This window comes from Dromaius novaehollandiae, chromosome 5 (genome assembly GCF_036370855.1).
Source record: "Dromaius novaehollandiae isolate bDroNov1 chromosome 5, bDroNov1.hap1, whole genome shotgun sequence".
Classification (NCBI taxonomy): Eukaryota; Metazoa; Chordata; class Aves; order Casuariiformes; family Dromaiidae; genus Dromaius; species Dromaius novaehollandiae.
In genome coordinates, this window is record NC_088102.1 from 65,404,205 (window position 1) to 65,422,902 (window position 18,698).

At 49.5% G+C, this 18,698-nt stretch overlaps 1 protein-coding gene and 1 long non-coding RNA gene across 3 annotated transcripts in view; one reads left to right on the forward strand and one right to left on the reverse strand.

The window, feature by feature from the left end:
* LOC112978924 (uncharacterized) overlaps positions 1 to 7,513 on the reverse strand; it is a 28,646-nt gene extending 21,133 nt beyond the window's left edge. For both annotated transcript variants that reach the window (XR_003258049.2, XR_003258048.2), the window contains exon 1: positions 6,919 to 7,513. This is a non-coding gene — a long non-coding RNA (uncharacterized LOC112978924). The remainder of the gene's footprint in view (positions 1 to 6,918) is intronic.
* Positions 7,514 to 7,710: 197 nt separating this feature from the next.
* The window catches only part of TMEM86A (transmembrane protein 86A), a 29,974-nt gene continuing 18,986 nt past the window's right edge, over positions 7,711 to 18,698 (forward strand). Inside the window, exon 1 of the mRNA XM_064513118.1 lies at positions 7,711 to 7,827. Coding sequence (XP_064369188.1) covers positions 7,807 to 7,827 — 21 coding nt within the window. The 5' untranslated portion in view covers positions 7,711 to 7,806. The remainder of the gene's footprint in view (positions 7,828 to 18,698) is intronic.

The following is an 18,698-nucleotide window of genomic DNA, read 5'->3' on the forward strand; positions in this document are numbered from 1 at the left end:
CTTGCCATAACACAGAAGAAAGTTGCGTTGAGGGAAGCGTGCTGGAGCCGCTCAGGAAAACCACCAGGTTCGACTCGGTTCCAGACGGTGGAGGCTTGTGAGTGATGGACACCGCCAGTTCTTCAAAGTGCTCGTTGGCCCTGGCCCTTCGCTACCTCTGAATTATCCTGCAGTCTGTAACACGCAAAGAAATCCATCAACCACAGCACTCCTACAGCTCAAGGCTCAGCTAAAATGACAGGTACACGTCAAGTGCTCTGCTACTTGTGGCTTTTAGTTCATGTGCGTTATACACGTATAAGAGGTAGAGAAAAGCACATTTATGTTATATACACAGATCTCACCAACTCTTTCCGTAGGTCCGGATCTAACAGCAGAGAAGAGAGAAGGAAAAAGAGCTACAGTTGCCTCACAGTTAAAGAATTTCCAACAGAAGCCTTTTTAATTAAGAAATGCTGCTTTCGATGTATGATGCTTTTTCCCCCCAGAAAGTGTTTTCTGGAAAAAATTAATTTCTGCCAGCCTCCTCCAGCACCAAATCAAACACCATCCTTTTCCATTTCTATGATAAACTAGTATCTTCTCTACAATATTTTACAGTCATTATTCCCTTCCTACTCCTTTTTGCTCGCGTTTCTATGGAACAATTCTGCAACTGAGATCACATGCAGTAAAACTGAATCAGATTGGGTAACAAATGTAGCTTTTGTCAAAGGAAAAGGTTTTGCATGTTGTTTCCTGCTAAACCATTGGAAATAGTATGCCAAAACGAAAAAAAGAAGTCCATTTTGTGCAGGTTTTTAACTGAAATGGAGAAGGTCCTTTTCTATAGGAAAGAAAACAGAAAGAGATGAAGATTTCGACCAGTTCTAATAACAGTATTTTTAATGTATGGACAAACATACTGCATCAGCCCAAGGGCTCATCTATCCCAACTGCGGCAGAGTCCCAGCATACACCTACAGTCCAGTCGTATTTGCTTAGCAGGCTCCCAGTCTCCAGCATGCAGCAGCTCAGGGATTAAATAATCCAGAGATTGTAAGTTTGCATATATTGCCAGGACAAGCTGAATAAAAAGACATTTAATATGTCTCAATAATTAATACTTAGGTTTCACCAGAACTAACTGTATGAAAAGGGAGGTAGAAGTGCACCATCTGATTTACGACTGTGAACGAAGGCACCGTCTTACAGAGGTATTTTCCGTAAGAGATGAAAAACGTCCCTTGCTTCCTTAAGACCTTCGAGTGACCCTACTGAACTGCTAAAATTCCATTAGGAAGTGGCTGATGGGTACATGTGCAATGAATAGCTCCTAAAATCAATAGCAGTCTTGCTGATATAAAATCCATGTACTGCTTGCTGGCAGTGCTGCTAGCGTATTTCCCTAGGAAATGTAACAGTGATTACATTTAAATAAACATACCTGTAGAAAACTTTATGTGAACTCATTAGTGACTCAAACTGACTTTAAAGTACTTCACAAAACGCCTACTGGCCACAGTAGTGGTTAGTGATTTTGGACACTGTAATTTATGGTGGTCCACCCCAAAATACCATAAAACAGGTCAGAATTTCTGAAGATGCTCTGAAAAACAAGTACCCAAGGTATCTTAGACCGCTCACCAAAGCCACCAGTCACTTCTGAAAACCTCGAACGAACGGTGCCACTGTAACCGCCAACGCGGGGCCTTTCCCCGGGCCATTGCCTCGCTCCCCCTTCCAGCTCCCGGCTGACCCTTACCCATGTGACGGCGTGGGTTCCCCGTGGTTGTAAGCTGACTGAGACCTGAACTGCCACCAAAGGCTCGGGCTCATCCGCCTACCTCCAGCACTTAGTCTCGGGTTGGGCTCGGATCCTCTCTGCATGTTTCTCGCTTCTCACACACGCATTTTTCCTGCTAGATGCTCAGCTAGATCGCTACCATGAGAATATACATTAAAGCACTTGCGCTACCAATGTTCAGTTTGGAAACCTAACCATTTAATTGTGTCACTTTTTTTACTATAAATCATTTGTTGATGCTCTGCAAGACATACCTTCACCTCTTTTTTGTGCATGTTGTAACACAAGCTATTAGTTGTAGAGAAACATACGACAACTGAATCAATCACGAGGTAAATCAGAGCTTATTTTGAGGGGTTTTAACCTGGAAAATCAGGCACCTGGCTGAGGAGCAGAAGGTGTAATTGAATCAGAATTTTTATTTGAGGTAGGCTGTTCTGGGTTATTTGCTTTAATTAAGAGCTTATATTTAATCCTTCTCAATCCATTTTAACTTGTTACATGTCTATAATAGCTTTAAAGGATAGTAGAGAGATATAAATTGAAGAAAATGTAGATTTTATGATTAACTTCCATGCTGTAGACTAGATAACAATAATAAAACAGAATATTTTTCCTCTCTATTAATATTTTTGACAAGATTTGTGTTTTGATAGCTATTAAAATATAATTCAATCATAAACAAGTAAAGTCCCACAACAGACCTGCAATTAGCATCCTGCTTTGCTATACACATGCTCATCTCCACAAATATTACCTTTTCCATATACATGTACGCACACACATGCGTGCACACACACACACACAGCATTTATTAGGCTCAAAGAGCAAACTGATTTTACGTCTGGGAAGAAAACTTTCAAATACGAAGTCTATAAATAGACCATGTGTTGTCTTCCTGGACTGGTAAACATCCTGAAAAAAGTGCTCTCGAGAGGCATGGATTTGTAGTGCCTCGCCTTTATTTCACTGTTAATTCTGAAGTCTACATGTAAATACTCTTTCTACGAGGATCACAATGGGAAGAGGTAGGAGTGCAGCTGAGTAAATGAGAACTGCTCAGAAAAGAGGAAGGGAGAACAATAGTTCTAAGTAAAAATATAATTCCCCATTCAGTAAGGGCAAATTTAATGCTGAATAGGCAAACAGGATATGCTGATGAACTAATGATAAGATTGCGAGGCACTGATGCTGCAATTGCTTGTGTGCAGTCATTGCATCATCAGGGACTAAGCGTTTATTTGCTTCACAGGTTCTTACCCTGCTCTTGACCTAACTTCCATTATCATTAGGGAAATTGCCATCGTGAGGGAAGCGAAGGCAATTTCTGGATTTATCTAGGCTTCAAGAAATAAATCTGTATAAAAAGGAAACAGCTCAGTATTTCTTTGTATGTAAGGGGAAACGTCAGATTACCTGATAGGAGAAGAAACTCCTGGATAGACAGTATCAGGCACCAGCACAGTGATGCATATGCAAACTAGAAATGGGCCTAAACAGAGACGGATGTAACAAAATAGGCACTCTCTAGAAATCCACACTGGACAAGTCCCATGGCACGAACGCTGCTGTCCCGGTGTCCAGGGAGCACCGTGCTCGGAGCAGCCAGCGAGGAGCCGACCTGGGAGCCCCTGATGCGGATGAGTCTTACGTAAAACATTTCCAGCACTTGATCACACGCCAGCATCCACAGAGCCTTGCACTGCGAGTGCAATCACTTTATGGAAGAGCTTCATGGTGGCAACTATCTTTTTCAGACGTGTTTGAACGGCACCTAGCAAAGTCGAGCCCAGCTGTGGAGATTTTGCTTACAGATTTTGGGCTGGGGCTGGTGGAGTCCATGGAAGGACATTTCCCCAGCAGGTAAAGAGACTGGTGGAAAAAAATACAGAGAGGGGAAGAAAAAGCACTAAGCTATTACTGAAATTTATGGCCGCTGCTTTTATGAAGAACCAACACACTCGCATGAGCCACAGAGCTATGTGCAGCAGTGTGGACAATGTGGGATCCTTCAGAAGAAAATTGGCTGCATAGCAGCCTTGCTGAAGATGGGACTTTCCTTTTTTCTTTTCCTTTGCTTTCCTTTTTTTCCCCCTACAGACCACAAACGTTGCCCACAGAATCACTCCCAGGCACCAACATGCACAGAGATACTTAATGCTCTTTTGTGATACCCAACCATCATAAATTTATGCTCACATTATTACTGCTCTCTGTTTGCCTACTGAAGGTGAGTTAAAAATAACTCCCCCCCCCAAATTAAAACTATGTATTTTTTTAAGCCCTGGAGTTGTTGTTTGTCAGAACAAAATGCTGTGATGAGCCACATGAGATCTCTCTTGCCTGAACTAATCAGGAAAGGAGACAGCAAAGGAGGAATCTAGGCACTGGAGCAACACCAGAAGAAAGGAAAAAAGGTGGGGGGGAAGAAGAAGGAAAAAAAAGCACGGTATGCACAGATTAAGACAAATTTCACCAGTACCCTGTATTTGTATGCCTTTTGCCTGCCTTATCTGTTGCTTGTACTGTTTCTCCAGTGGGAGTGGGTTTGTGCTGGGACCTGTTCTATGCCTGCTCTCATTTAGGTAAAATGTAAAACATTACTATTATATCCAAACTGTTAAGTTAAACTCCAAGGTGTCCCTAACTTACAGAAAACTACCTATCCTTGATGTAGCACTTATTTTGACCCTGGATAAAAGGACATCGTCCTGTAAATAACCCTGCGAGTGACATGAAATGAACCTACTATTAAAGCAGCGTATTTTCACCTCACATTCAGGTTGCAAAATCTTTATCATGGGGATCAGCTCTTCATTACATACAAATACCACATTTGCAGAGTTAGGACTTTTAAACCTCTATTATTTAAAGATGTGAGAGGCAGCTGTTAGGAAATCAAAAAGGGTCAGAACTCCCTCTGTTAAGTGAAACTAATGAGACAGAGTTTCCCAGTACCTGTTTGAGATGAAGTCAGGACATGCACGCAATTTCCCATTCACTTCTAGCAGGCTTCTTCCTGCCAATAACACAGCGTTAAAACCTGTCCCCAAATGTTAACGTATTTTGAATGCTTGCACAAAGAAGTTCTTGATTTGCTAGACCAGACTAAGCTTCAACTAGTAACCAGTGAAGGCAAATATTGCATTAGAAAAAAATTAATGAATGCAAAGCTGCATACATTGTCTCCAGCTTTGGAGCAGCAGAGACAATATCCGAATGCAAACTGATGGGAACACGCATCCACCCACCGCGCTGCCTGGCTTCTTGCTTCAGTAAAGGCCAGGATAAGCAGATGAAGAGTTTGGCAGAGGATCAGGCAGTAGATTTTTTTGGAGGTATTTAGATGCCAAGACGTAATCAAGTGCCTCAAAGGATTTTCAAGAGCAATTAGGAACCCAAGTTCTGAGAGTCCATCAGTCCTCCCGAAAATCCCATACGGTATCAAATTAACCGCATCTTTTAATGTCTAAATACCTCCAGCTCTGTCTCCCTATGCTGCTCCCGTTAGAGACCATTCCCCTTCAATTCAGCAGGGCAAAGCCTTTGTTGTGAAAAGCTGTGAAATTTCTGCCTATTGTCTAGTTCACTTAATTCCCTGAAGGAAAAGCTTATCCTTCTCTTATTGCCACATCAAAGTGTTACTGCCTTATGAACTATTTTAGCTGAAATTGTAAGAGCAGTACTCAGTACCCTGGCTATGACCATATGGGTTTTTGCTGTAGGAATAACCGTTTCCTTCTGTTTCATTCAGATTTACTTGTCACAGATTTCACCCCAATGACTCCCTGAACTGATAGTGCAGATTTACAGTTTCTTTTTCTGGTGGAAATCCTTCTTAGATTGGTAAATGACACAAAGGCTCTGGTGTACATCCCAGTTACATCAGAGGGTGATGGGCCAAATGCTACCCTCGCTCTATTTACATGTCTCTTGATACCAGCTGGGTTGCCTCTGTGCAAACTCAGGACTGCTGTTTGCATACATTGTGTCCTCAGAAACATGATACTCATCTATTGCACAAAGATTGCAAAAGATTTGCACAGTTTTTTTTTAATTTATAGAAGAAAATGTTCCCTTAACATGATAAATACCGAACACAACCTTTGCTTAGGCTACATATAGCAAATAACTTAATCATCTTCTATTTAAGTACCTATTTGTTTTGCTATGAAGCAAAACTTTCGAACAAGATGATATTACACGCAAAGCAGCTTCCTGCATCCTTAAATATTAATCCCCAAAGTAAAAATAGATTGAAGGTAGTCCCAGGGTCACTCTAATAAGTCCGAGCTGCTGCATCCTGCTCTCTAGTATCCACGATCCTACGTCCCTGGCCTCACCTTTGTGCTAATACTAACATTTTTGCAGCTTCTCAGCGAGTCTGGTGTGAGGACGAGACCAGGAATGTGAGCTGGGAGGGAGGGGCAGGCAGCGCCCTGCTCCTAGGTCGCACGGGGACATCGCAGCCACAGGGCAGCAGGGAGAGCCCGGGAAAGCAGCTGTCATTGCCAGTGGAGCGTCAAAACCATCTTCAAACGCACCTGAGCGTGTTAAGACGGAGAAGGCTGGAAGCATCCAGGGGGCAGCTGTGAAATGAGAGGAGACCCTGGAGAGGGGAAACCAGGGCAGGGGGGTGGTGAGGTCGAGCAGGAAAAGAGGGAGACCGGAGGGGTCTGTGAAAGGTGTAGGCGAATGGATGGTGGAAAAAGGGTGGAGGTGTGAGAGCTGACGTGGGGAGTCGGGAAGGAGGAGGGAGAAACAGCCAGGGCACAGAGGGAGGGAGGGAGGCTGCGTGGGCCACACCGGCACAGTCCGTGAGGAAGCGAGAAGGGAAGGACGCCCGAGAAGGGGCACGGACGCGGGACTTTGCTGCCCTGGGTCCAGTGCCTAGCACCGCCATCGGGACCTGGTGTCGCCGGCGCCGACTCCAACAGCTCCGCACGCACGGGGCAAAGGACGGGTAACCAGGTGCGGCGAGGGGAAACACAATAAACCAACAGCTCGGGGCTGGGACGCAGTGCAGGCCAGCGCTGCGGGTGGGAGGCAAAGCCCCGGCTGCGAGGAGGCCGCAGCGGGTAGACCTGGGCGGCCACGCACATCGCGGCGCTACCATCCTTTCTGCGTCCTACCTCCTGCCGCTCCCAAGCTCGTCCTTCGCGCCCAAAACGTCACTGGTTCCTCCGGGCGGGCTGTCGTTTCTGATGGGGAAACCGAGGCACGGAGCGGCGCGAGGGCTCGCTCCGGCGCCCGCCGACCTCTTGCTGGGTCGTGCCGGCAGCAAACCTCCAGCAAGGCGTCGCGTCCCTCTGCAAACCGCCACCGGTGAGGCGCGCGCGCCCGGTGCAAGGCAACGGGGAACGGCCGGGCCCCACGCTGACAGCACCCGCAAACGCGTTAAAAAGAGGACGATGTACTTAGTGGGATTGCCACGCCGCAAGGGAGCCGGGCCCCGGAGGGTCTGCGGCCCCGGGGCACCCTGTGTTTGAGGCTGAGCATGCAGTAGAGAGGGGCACCGCCATGATCCAGGCGACGGCCGGGAGCACTCGAGGCCCACATGATTGGGGAGCCCCGAGCGCCTCGGGGGTGAGCAGGGAGGCAGGACGGGGTGAGGACAGTCCCCACGCTGGGGTTACAAGGCCGAGCCTGAGGGGGGGCGGCGGCAGCGGCAGCTCTCAGCACGGCAAAGAGCCTCACAGCCGCCATTTACCCCCGCCGCCATTTGCCCCTGCCCCGCCCCGCCATTTGCCCCCTGCCCACCCCGCCCCGCCCCTGCCCCCGGGGGGCGGGGCCTGTCGCGCCCCGCCCCGCCCCGCCGCCCTCTCCCCGCAGCGCGCTGGCCGCGCCCCCCTCCCCTCCTCCAGTGACGTCACCGCGTTGTAAAAAGCGGCCCGGCAGGCCGGCGGGAGGGAGGGGAGGGCGGGCGGGGAGGCGGGAGCTCGCTGAGCGGCCGGGCAGCAGGTAAACAAACAAGCGGACGGACGGACGGACAGACAGACAGGCAGACACGCGCCGCCGACATGGTGTCCCCTGTCACCGTGGTGAGTGCGGGCCGCGCGGCGGGACCCGTCTCGCGGGGAGGCGTTGGAGGGGGCAGCCGTTATCCCCCCCGGTGCCGTTATTCCCCCCCCCCCCCGCCCCGCGCGGAGCGGCCGTTGGCGGCGGGGCCGCAGCCCCCCGGCGCCATGTTGCGCCCCGCGGGCTGGGGGCGGGCCGGGCCCTCGGCGCCGGCCCCGGGGCGGGTGGCGCCGGCGGGGCCGATGCTCTGCCGGCGCTGTCGCTCCGGCGGTGCGGCCGCCTGGGCGATCGCTGTCCTCCGCCCGCTCGGTTCCCCTCTGGCTCGCCTGGCCGGTGCGCTGCTGGCCGACAGCCTTGCGGGCGCCGCTGCGGTGCGGTGCGCGGCCGCCTTCCCGTGCAGGTGGCGGCTCGGGCTGGCCGCTGCGCCGGGGCCGCCGGTGGTGGCCCTTGGCTCCTGCTGCGCAAGCCGTGGCCGGCTGACAGGGACCGGGCGGGCTGCCAGCGGCCTCCCGGAGCCCGTCGCGGCTTTCGGAGGCCGCCGCGGCGCTCTGCGGGACCGAGCAGCCCCGCACCCAGACTTCGCCTCCCCCGAGAAGCCGGTCTCGCTCTCCCGCCGCCTGGTGACACGAGACGGGGATGGCATCACCTGTCTGTCTCATGGGGGAGGCACGAAGCTTAATTAACACAACCAGCAATAAGGCAGCAGCTCGCTGCCCTCCTTTAGCGGAGGGTGTGAACAGGGCTGTGCTCGTGATGGCCCAGCTGGACTGATGGGTGATGCTAACGGATGAAGGAGCTGTGGCTTGTGCCGGGCTGGACCAGTGATCTGGACCCTGCAGGTGAAGGGGAGGCGTTGCTGTACTGAAAGAGGGCAACACACTTTCACCCAGGGCAGGAGAGAGGCTATGCTGTTACACACGCTGCTTTGCACGTTCCTTTTCTAAGTGAATATCCCAGCAGACCAATATGTGCTATAAGAACAGCTAAGCGTTGGTGGAAAAGTTGCCTTGTGCTGGTATCCTGATGTCCCTGCAGATTTGTTATTGTTCCGTTTTGAGAGATTTTGGTTAACAGCTAGTCCAGGTTGCAGCAGCTCCATTGTGCTTTTCCTCACAGCTAGAAATCCCGTCCTTTCCCCCTCCCTAACTCGCAAAGCCAGGGTTCAAAACTTCTAAATTTCTTAGCTAGTTCTGTACAACAGCTTGTATTGTCTGATACTTCAGATTAATTTTCCCCACAGCCATTAACATGTAGCTGGTAAGTTCATCAGTAGCTTGGGGGTGATTTTTATCTTTAGAGACAGAGGGAAATAGCTTGTAAATTATATCATGGGAATGCTGAACACTTTCCTCCCTCCCCACCCCATGCTGTTCACAAATAAATGAAGAGGTTCGGTGTCTTTGTGCTTCTGTTCCATCAACTAAATTCATCCTCAAGTAATGGTCTTCATTACAGTGAAGTTGATGCTGGTACCTCAGAAGTGAAATCTTATGCTGCGACAACATTGGCATGGGTCAACAATTGGCAGAATTTGTTTCCTAATTCAAAGGAAACAGTACTTGGCTCTTAAGGCTGGTGGATCAGGGTGGTCTTGCAGAGTGTATTTCAACCAAGCTTTGAGAAGGGCAAGTGACTAAAGCATGGCTATGTGCTGGGAAAGGTGTGTGCAGTTTGGACAAGAAGGCTGTACCTACACCAGGAGTTACAGCTCAGGAAGGTAACTCGGGGAAAACCAAAAGAGTGCTTTCTTTGCTTGTGCTTCATGGTGCATAACAACGCGTTTCTGTTCTGTCTTAATCCCTGACATACCAACTTGCTGCCCTCACCAAAGGCAACTAGCGCAGGCATGAAGCCTGTGGAGAGCTGCAAGGATGATGACACTAGGAGCGTGGCTGGAGCTGCAGTTGTTTCCCATGGCTGTGGAAGTGGGAGGGAAGGGCTTTAGCAAGCACTAATCTGACCCTCCAAAGAGCGCACAGAAAAGCACTGCCACCCTTCGAAGTCCATAAAGGAGCAGTTCTTTGCAGATGACCTTTTCAGATTGCTCTCCTTCAGAAGGAGTGCAGTGTGCTGCCCTGGTCGTGCTGCGGCCCACAAAGGGCTGGCTGAAACCACGCCGTGGCTGCCCAAGAACATGGCGCAGCCCCGGCACAGCTGCCAGCTGGAGCCGTGCGGGGGCAAGAAGCAGGGCAGCCCTGTGGCTGCTGGGCTCCCTGTGGCGAGTCGCTTGCTGAAGGGAGCACCAAAGAGCAGTCTGCCTGGCTGCAGTGACGTGCCGCCCTTGCAGCCTGGGCCTTATCTGTGCACCACAGTGCCTTGTGCTACATACATGGACCAAGTGATTGGAGTCAGCATGGATATCTCTGCTACAGCTCATGCTGGGGATGCTATCTGTGGGGTCAGCGCCAAGCTAGCCAGAGAAATTTGTTTGTCTACAGTGCAAGTCCTCTCCCAGTATCTTGCAGCATCAGTCTCAGTGGAGAAGATGCTAGAAAGGCACAGCTGAGAGCAACATGATTTTTCTTTCAATTTTCAAGCCCATGGCCTTTGTACATAAGTGCAGCAGATGGCCATCACTACTTGGATGCAACATGGTTTCCTGTGTCTCCCCTTTGACTCTTTAAGATAGTAAACTGCTACATTTCTTGTAAGACTTAAAACACTGAGCTGTAGGTCTGCTGTGCAGCTGATGGCTGGAACCATGCAAGGAGGCACAGATCATGGAGGCACAGAGACACAGAGAGGGAGATGGATAAGATTGCTTGTTGCTGCTGGCTGCCAGGTGTGCATCATGGCCTGGGGCATGCGGTGTGCCTGCACCATGTGCAAGGAGAGTCCTCAACATCTCGCACAGAGCTAGCCAAGCTGTTGCCTGTGGTGCTGTGAAATTCAGATGTGCCGAGAGGCAGCGTGCCCACAAAAACAAGAATCCTGGCTGAAATACCTTTTGAGGTATTGCATCATGTCCTCCGCTGGGATAAAGGTCTGGGGTCCTGCTGATGCCAGAGTCCAGACTTGCATGGGGCTTGGCTGTGACAGAGAGGATTCATCTGCCTGCAGGTCCTGCTCCAGCTGGTGAGCAGTGTCTGGTCTGGCTGGAAATGACCTTGGAGGGAAGCTTTCATTGCTTATCCTGGTAGACAAACAGGAGCATCCTGCTCAGAAATGGTTCTTGATATCGCTAAAGCATTCCTCTGCACAAGCCCCATATGCCTCCCTGATGTCTCCTTGCTGTCTCCTACCTGTTGTGCTGCAGTGGGGAGCAGCTTGCCGGCTCCTGAGCACCCCTGCCTTGCAGCAGGTTGGGCAAGCTGGTGGGACTGTGAGGATCCCAAAGCCCATGTGCGTGGGTTGAATGCACCAGCCCATGTCACGGGAGAGGATACAGTATGGAAGGCGGTGGTGGAGAAGGGGAGAAAAGCACAAAGTGGAAGCTACTGGATTTGGAGTAAGAGCTGTTTTTCTGCATATAGCAGGGTGGTCTGAAAGCCTGCAGTTGGACAGCAATACTAATACGCAATGCATTTGCTTCATGGGTATTCCCTTCTTGTACAGTCACTGTTGGTCCTGTCTTAATAGAAGTTCCTCCTGAGACTGCCTCGTTAGTGATTTTTGTCCTGTTCATTTTTTTTTCCTAGCAGTTAAGTTTTGAGTCTGGGACTGTGGGAGATGGCCCTTGCCCTGAGGACCTCTCTGTGCCCAGCAGGCATCATGATCACAGGGGCTGCAAGTGTGGAGAATGAGATGAGCCCAAAGACATGCAGTTATTCTGGTGTCTGTATAATGCTACACATTCAAAGGGACGCTATTTTTTCCCTAAAGTTAGGGCTAAACCATAAAGTAGAGGGGTTCACACATTACCTCAAGGAAGACAGGCGATATTAAAGGTGCTATATAGCTGTAAATAGGTCTCTCTTTGGCAGTGAGGCTATGGGTTATATTGGTGCTTCTCTTTGAGGACGGTGAACTCTACAGGCTCTCATCCCGACAACATGCCCTCTGTTCTGACACAGTCCTGTGTGTGGGAAGGAGGTGAAGCGTTCCTGTGCCCCTGTTGGGCACAGCTTTTGCCCAGAAGCTTTGTATTAACAATCCCCATTCCTTCCCTTTCTTCTTCCTTTCCTTCCATCCTCAAATGGAGAGAGCTGGGGAGGGGAGAGAAAAGGTTGTTTTGGCAGCACTGAGCAAGTCAAGCCCTCAGCCCCTTCTCCTCCCAGGTGGGAAGCAGCCAGCAAACCTCCTGCCCAGAAACAGCCCTTGTCAGTCCCCCGAGATAGGTGAGTGAGCGCAAGATGTCACCATGGGGGACTATGAAGGTCACTTAAAAAAACTGGGCCAAAAAAACTGACAAAGTCATGATATGGAAAAGTCATGATATGGAAAAGTATTCACTGGTAACAAGTATTGAACAGAGCTAGAAAATTGGGTGGGTATCATTTGAGGTTTCTGAAAAAGGGCCCAGCGGTGCTGTGATCCAGCTGAATACAGAAACCCTGATGTAAATTGCATTGCTTAGAGTTTCTGTGCTGTTGCCCAACTGAGCAAAAACCGGTGCTGATTTGTTCCTTAGAGCTCAGAATAGTGTTACATTGCCATTACTTATTTTTTAAGACTAAGCTTGTATGTTCTTACTATGACATTGTCATTCTTTGTTGTTGTAGTTGTTGCTATGACAGGCTGATCTTAGGTATGGGTAACTGAGATTGGGGGGCTAGGAAGTGTGGGCTTCTGTGACTGCTCTCCCCAGTCCTAGTGTGGTGTTAAGGGTTAGTGTTGATCGCAGTTGCAGGCGGTGCTGTAAACTAAAGGCTTCATTAAGTCAAATGTATTGCTCAAGTCTTACATGCCTGTTGTTCCAAGTGTGCTTTGTGTACTAAGATTATGGGTCCAGTTCAGAAGCCTTTACTTGCACATAATCCATTTTAATAGACAGTGGTGCAGTTCTTCTATTCTCTTTTCCTATTCAAGTATCTATCTCCAAAATACACAGAGTGTGACAGAAGCCAAAGTTATCTTTCTCTGTGGATAACTGCATAATATTGTGGAAATAATAACTCCAGTGAAATTAGACTCTTAGAAAAAGATGGCATCTGGCACCCATCTTCTACTAGCATGTGGAAACTCATGAACAGAGAAAAGATTGTTAGTTATATAACCCTCCCTCACCCCAGGCCTAAGTGGATGCTGTATAGCACTCAAATTTTCTACTGCCCTTCTTCTCACGCAAATGGCCAGTAGATTTGTAATTACCGTAGAGATGTAGATTTGCTTACTGCGGCATGCCTGAAATGAAGGCGACAGTTATTGCTTCTAGCCCACGTGTGCCCTTTCTGTATCTATTGCTTATACTGCCATAATCTGCATAGCATTTTAGCTAATGGCAGATTTCTAGATGACAAATGTGTCGGTCTGGAGCCTCCCTCCGTGCGATGCTGAACTTGAACAAGTATCCAGGTAACAAGGAGCAGAAGGCGGTTTCTAGGAGGGCGAGTATGCTGAGGGAAGAGCTGATTACATGCCACCAGAGCTGAAAGGTGGTAGGTGGGCTGGCTGAGAGCTTTCCTGTCTTGCATTCCTCATTGATCCATGTCTTGAAGGTTTCAAGAGTGCTGGGGTGGAAAGGATTTTGGATCCCTGCAGAGAGCCTGGGGGCTTACACTGCAGACCATGACCAAGAATTACATAGGGTGCAGTTTCTCTCTGGACAAGTGCAATTTGGGTCTCTTCTGCATTAACTTTAATGTTGCAGGCTGATTCTCTGCTACAAAATATTTGAGCGAGAGGAGCCATGCCAAATTCATCCCTGTTGCGAATCTGCCCATTAATGAGGATGGTGGCTGTTTTGATTTCACCTTTTGGTGAGCTAATGGAAATACCTTGTTTCTGCCAGCAGGCTAGATTTTCTACCCAAAAGCTAACTTCTCTACAGTTCTGTGAAATACGTAGCTCCCAAGAGCAAGGGGAGATTAGACAAGCCATGTTACTGAAGTGGTCTTGGGACTCTCGTCAAGTTTGAATGTTGAGTTTTCATTTTTTGCCCCTCACCGGAGAGCAGCTTTGGAGACATGTTGGTGCCAGTTAGCATCAGGCGTTGGATTTCCAATTATGTTTCAAAATGAGTGCATTTACGGTAGCAGTAGGTACCTCTGAGTTGTTGCTGAAGATTTAGGGTAAGTGTGAAGTTGAACCACTTGCACGTTTTTCAGCACATACTAGGCACGTGGGCAGATCCTCAGCCTTATACAAGTCACTGTCTCCCATGACTTCAGCAGAGGGGCCTTATACCAGCTGAGAGCCTAGGACACTAGCTTGGCCAGTGTATTCCCTATTTGCTTGTGACTTTTGGTTTTGTCATGGTGTAAATCAGAGCTGCCTGGGGTGACTGGATATGAGTCCTGACTTGTGCCCCCTTGCAGGGGGAGCTAAACGAGTTGCATGGCTTTCCTCTGTAACCCTGGCAAAAATGATAAGCTTGTCAGCATACTCAGTTAACTGATGTTTGTGAATCTTTCAGGGTTGTTTGTTGGCTAACGCTCCATGCGTGCATGGACTTGCACTCTTGATCTGAAGGGCATAACCCTTGTAAGCAGCTGCACGCTTATTTGTGAGTGCACTCATCGTTTGCATCTGCAGCCTGATTTCAGGAGAGGTATTGCAAGCGAAGCCCTTGATGCAATGGTGTGAGTCGTGGGAGTGCACAGGTTAGTGTTTGCGCAGGTTAGTGTTTACTCCTGCCCACCTGGTCTGCCCCCTCATTTGTTGAGATCGACTGTGAAAGTCCAGTTCATCTGCCTGTAGTTTATTGGCTGTGAAAATCCAATTCCTCTGCATGTAGTTTGTGTCTGACACTGGCTTGTTCAGGTCACAAAGTCTTGGCACAGGAATAAATACTGGAAGTAAAATCTGTGCTCCACTGCCATACTTTGACCCTACAGCATCCTCTCTCTTAAAGCATGCTGCTCTTGTTATAAAATGAGGAGACCTGACGCTTTTTTTATAAGGTACTAAAGTGATGGCTCTCGAAATACACATCGTTACTGGGATACATTGCTGTTTTTCTTTCTGATTTTTTTTTTTTTTTTTTTTAACACCAGTGCTGCACAAGCTTTCTGCCTGAAGGTCATGATATACAGATAGAGCATTTCATTCGGCTCTCCATTAGGCACAAGACAAGTTGAGCTGTCCCTCCTGGGTTTCCTGGCAGATCCTGCTTGCTTTTGCCAAGTTTTGCTGATCTTACAGGCTCGCGAGGACTCATACAGTGAAAGTCTGTTGTATAGAGCTGCCAGCTTTCCCTGCACCTGACAGCCGCCTTCCCCTTGCCTTTGCACGAGCCCCACCTGCCAGGTGTGCACGAGTGTGTGTGAGCCAGCAAGGCAAGCCACAAAAAGGACTTCTGGGCACCCGAGGCAGTTTTGCCCTTAGCAGTTCCTTGGAAATGGCAGGCAGAGCGGGTGTAGCTTGGCATATGGCGCCTGGCATGTATCACCTGGCTTCTTTGTTACATGAATGGCTCTTTAGCTCTTGTGGGACTGTGGCAGCACAAATGCTCGAATCGCTCTTAAGTTAGACCCAGATTTCTCCTTGCAAATTGCGTGTGAAACGAGGTCTTCTCTGCTGAAGAAATTGCAAGGAAGGGCCTTGCTTGCCTCCTGAACACCAATTCCTTCTGGCAAAGTGGGACGTGGCAGGGCAGAGCTTTGCCGATCGCCTGTTTCCCTTGAATGCCTGTTTCTCCGTGCATCCCCCTGTCTCTGCTGAGGCCAGGCGATGGGGGCGGCTGGAGCCACAGCTGCTTCCCCTCCCTCTCACGAGCGTATTAAGGTTGTGGTGGGTTTTGGGGTGCAAATAAGACTGGAGATACATGAGTGAAGGCAAACAGCGCATTTTAACACTGGGGATGAAATATGCTGTGTGCAGACCACCTTGCTGCTGTTACCCCTCTGGATGGGCCCTCCTGCAGGGGCTGGCAGGATCCAGAGGCTCAGCCTGCCCTTGGTGCTGCTGAGGAAAAAGCTGGCAGCTCTCACTGGGGCATTTTATTTTGGGTCTGCACTTGCCCCAGAGGGACTGGGGAGAGGTCTCAGTCTTGCCACATGGCTTGTGCAGCGGACATCAGTGCGTGGCACTGATCTGCAGTAACAAGCCTTGCAACAGGGGTGCTGCTTTCTGCTGCAGTAAAAGCCTGCGGCCCCTGGACTCCAGACCCCCGAGCACGGCGGCCAGTGTGTTGGGCCTACCCAGCCCCTACATGGTAAAGCCTAGAGTGACACAAAAGCTAACGCTGCTCTTTCTTGGGTAACACAGAGTCTGTGCTCTTTTTCACAGAAGAGTGTGATATAAATAATGACAGGTCTCCTGACAACGTGCGCTTGTAGCCTGGAAACCATCCCCAGCATAAGTTGCGGAGACTCTTCCATAAGCAGTAGACGTTTTTGATCTGGATTTTAGTGTGACAATCCAGTAACTGCCCCTTCCCCTCTTGTGAGGGACGTTGCCCGAGACAGCCGGTGACCGAGTGCTGCAAGACACCGGCTGGCTCCTGGAGCTCCCCGTGGTCTCCCAGCTGCCCCTGGTCTCTTGGGGACCTGGGCAGCATTAGGCAGGGCGCAGCGAAGAGATCGCCCCGTCTGACCTCGCTGCACAAGGCACGGGTGCCTGCAGCTCGCCGAGGAAGGCTGCACACCCGTCGTGGCAGCGCTGCAGCTCCGATGAGCGAAGTGAAAAGGCAGACCCAATGTGCTTGAGGTTTTTAAGCATCTGCAAGGGCTTCTTTTGTGAATGTTACAGCAAAGGAAATGCTTGGAGAGACCTGCTTTCTGCTGTACAAAAAGGAATATCTGGAATGCCAGGAGGGAAAAGCAATCTTTGCTCTGATATAAGATGACTGCAAGCAAATGCTTTTTTGCCTTCTTTTCTGAAAGCCAGTGGAGTACCCTGAAAGCATTGGTCTGTGACAGCTTCCTGAGTCCTGCAGAGATGTTCGAATTCGCGACTGGTTAACAGTGTTGACCACCAGCAATGGTACGTTGCTGACTGCACACTGAAGGCAACCTCCAATACTGCTGACAGCTATAGGATTGCTGCAGATGGGGAGTCAATCATTTCCACCACAGGTTAAATAAAGGTTTTAAAACAGCCCTGCTTGTGGTCCTGCACTAGTCCAGTAAACGGGGTAGGTGACATCTGGTAAAGGGAAAAAGCAAAACCAACCCAAACAAAAGAAACCACCACAAAAACACATACACGCAGCCTGGGTTTTAAGTCTGGAGTGAAATGTATTTGTCCATAGCTTGGTTTTATGAGCTCACATCTGCTAAAAAAGGCTTTGCCATCTTGAAGCTTTCTCTTTGGTCCCAGGAAGCCAAAGGCAGATAGCCCAGTGACTTTGGCTTGGCATTGGCTCCTGTAGTGATATCTCACTTCAGCTGGTATCAAGGTCCTCTACTGATAACAGCAAGTCCTGCATAATGGAGGCAGGTCCCCAAGGTATTCCTGCACAGCTTGTTACCAGCAGTTAGCTGAGCTAACTCAGTTTCTTCCTTTATTCACCATATGAGATGCTTTTAATGCGTGCTATAACTTTCTTGATTGCTGAAGGACACAACGGTCCGGTGTCTCAGTGTGGCTTCAGGCAGTGTCATGGTTAAGACAGCGGAGTGCAATCCTGACACAACATGTAGCACAGGTGGTGCCCTAATGCAGTGGGGATTATTTCCTTGGCTCCAAAAACACCTTCCTATACTTTAATCTGTTTTGGGACCATTTTCTCTCATTTCTAGGGCCTCCAAGTGGCCTTTGTTGAAGGCTAGGCTCTAGTTTCATACTTGTGGCTTTCCCTCTAATTATAGGCAGTATTTTACATCACATTTTTTTGCAAATGTATCTAACTCGTGGTATAGCAGCAGAGAGGTACAATGTCCAAGAGTTCCCGGGTCACATTGCCTGCTGAGCTGAATTGGCCTTGTTAACAGCTACGTCCTCCAGTCCCTGTAGGCACAGTCAGTGGGACGGCTGTGTACCCAGCATGTTTAAATTTCTTCATTAAGCAATTGAAGACAAGATGGGACCTCCGTTTTATTTGTATCACAGTGTTGCCAACACGGTCACTCCTATTGCTAGGTGAGTGGTGATGCAGCTCCTCCTGCCTTCACCTGGGAAGGGGGCAGCAGCGAAGGCTGCTTGCACACCGTTGCCTGTTACCAGTCGTCTCCCCTTGCTGACTGCTGCACACGGATTTGTGATCATAACTATTTTCATCTCCTCTGGAGAATGCCTCAAAGCTTGTCTAATGATCTTCATCTCTTCTACCTTTCTGAGCCACTTATCTAAATATCCTTCATAGGTTGCCTTTCCAGTGCGGTCTTCTCCCCAAACCTACCCTAGACAACCCCCTTCAGAAATTTGCTCCCGTATAACAGATAGGGATTTCTGGTGATAGATCACAAGATGGCTAAAGCAAAGCACTGTGCAGCATTGACTGTCTCTTGAGCGGTGCCTGTGCCTAGAGGTGGACAGCAGCTTGTGGAGGAGAAATTGCAGGGCACACTTAGAGAGCAAACATCAGGAAAGAGACCTTCACCACAGCCGCGTTTGCAATCTCACGCTGCTGTTGCCCCCAGAACGCGATAAGCCTTGCTCCCGTGCTCCCCAGCACAAAACGTCCTGTTCTCGTGCCCGCCTGCTGCTGCCCAGCCAGGCGGCGGCACCGGCCCATGCTCGTGCCCTGCCCTGGCGCGCTGCGTTACTTCAGGGGCTCGAGCTGTGCTTTCACCTGTGAGAAGCTGATGCTGGGCTCAAACGCTGCCCCGCTGCTGGGCAGCATGCGCTGGCCTCTGTGCCAGCGGCTGGAGGCAAACTGCTGCTCCAGATTTCCTCCCTTCTTTCTGCCCCT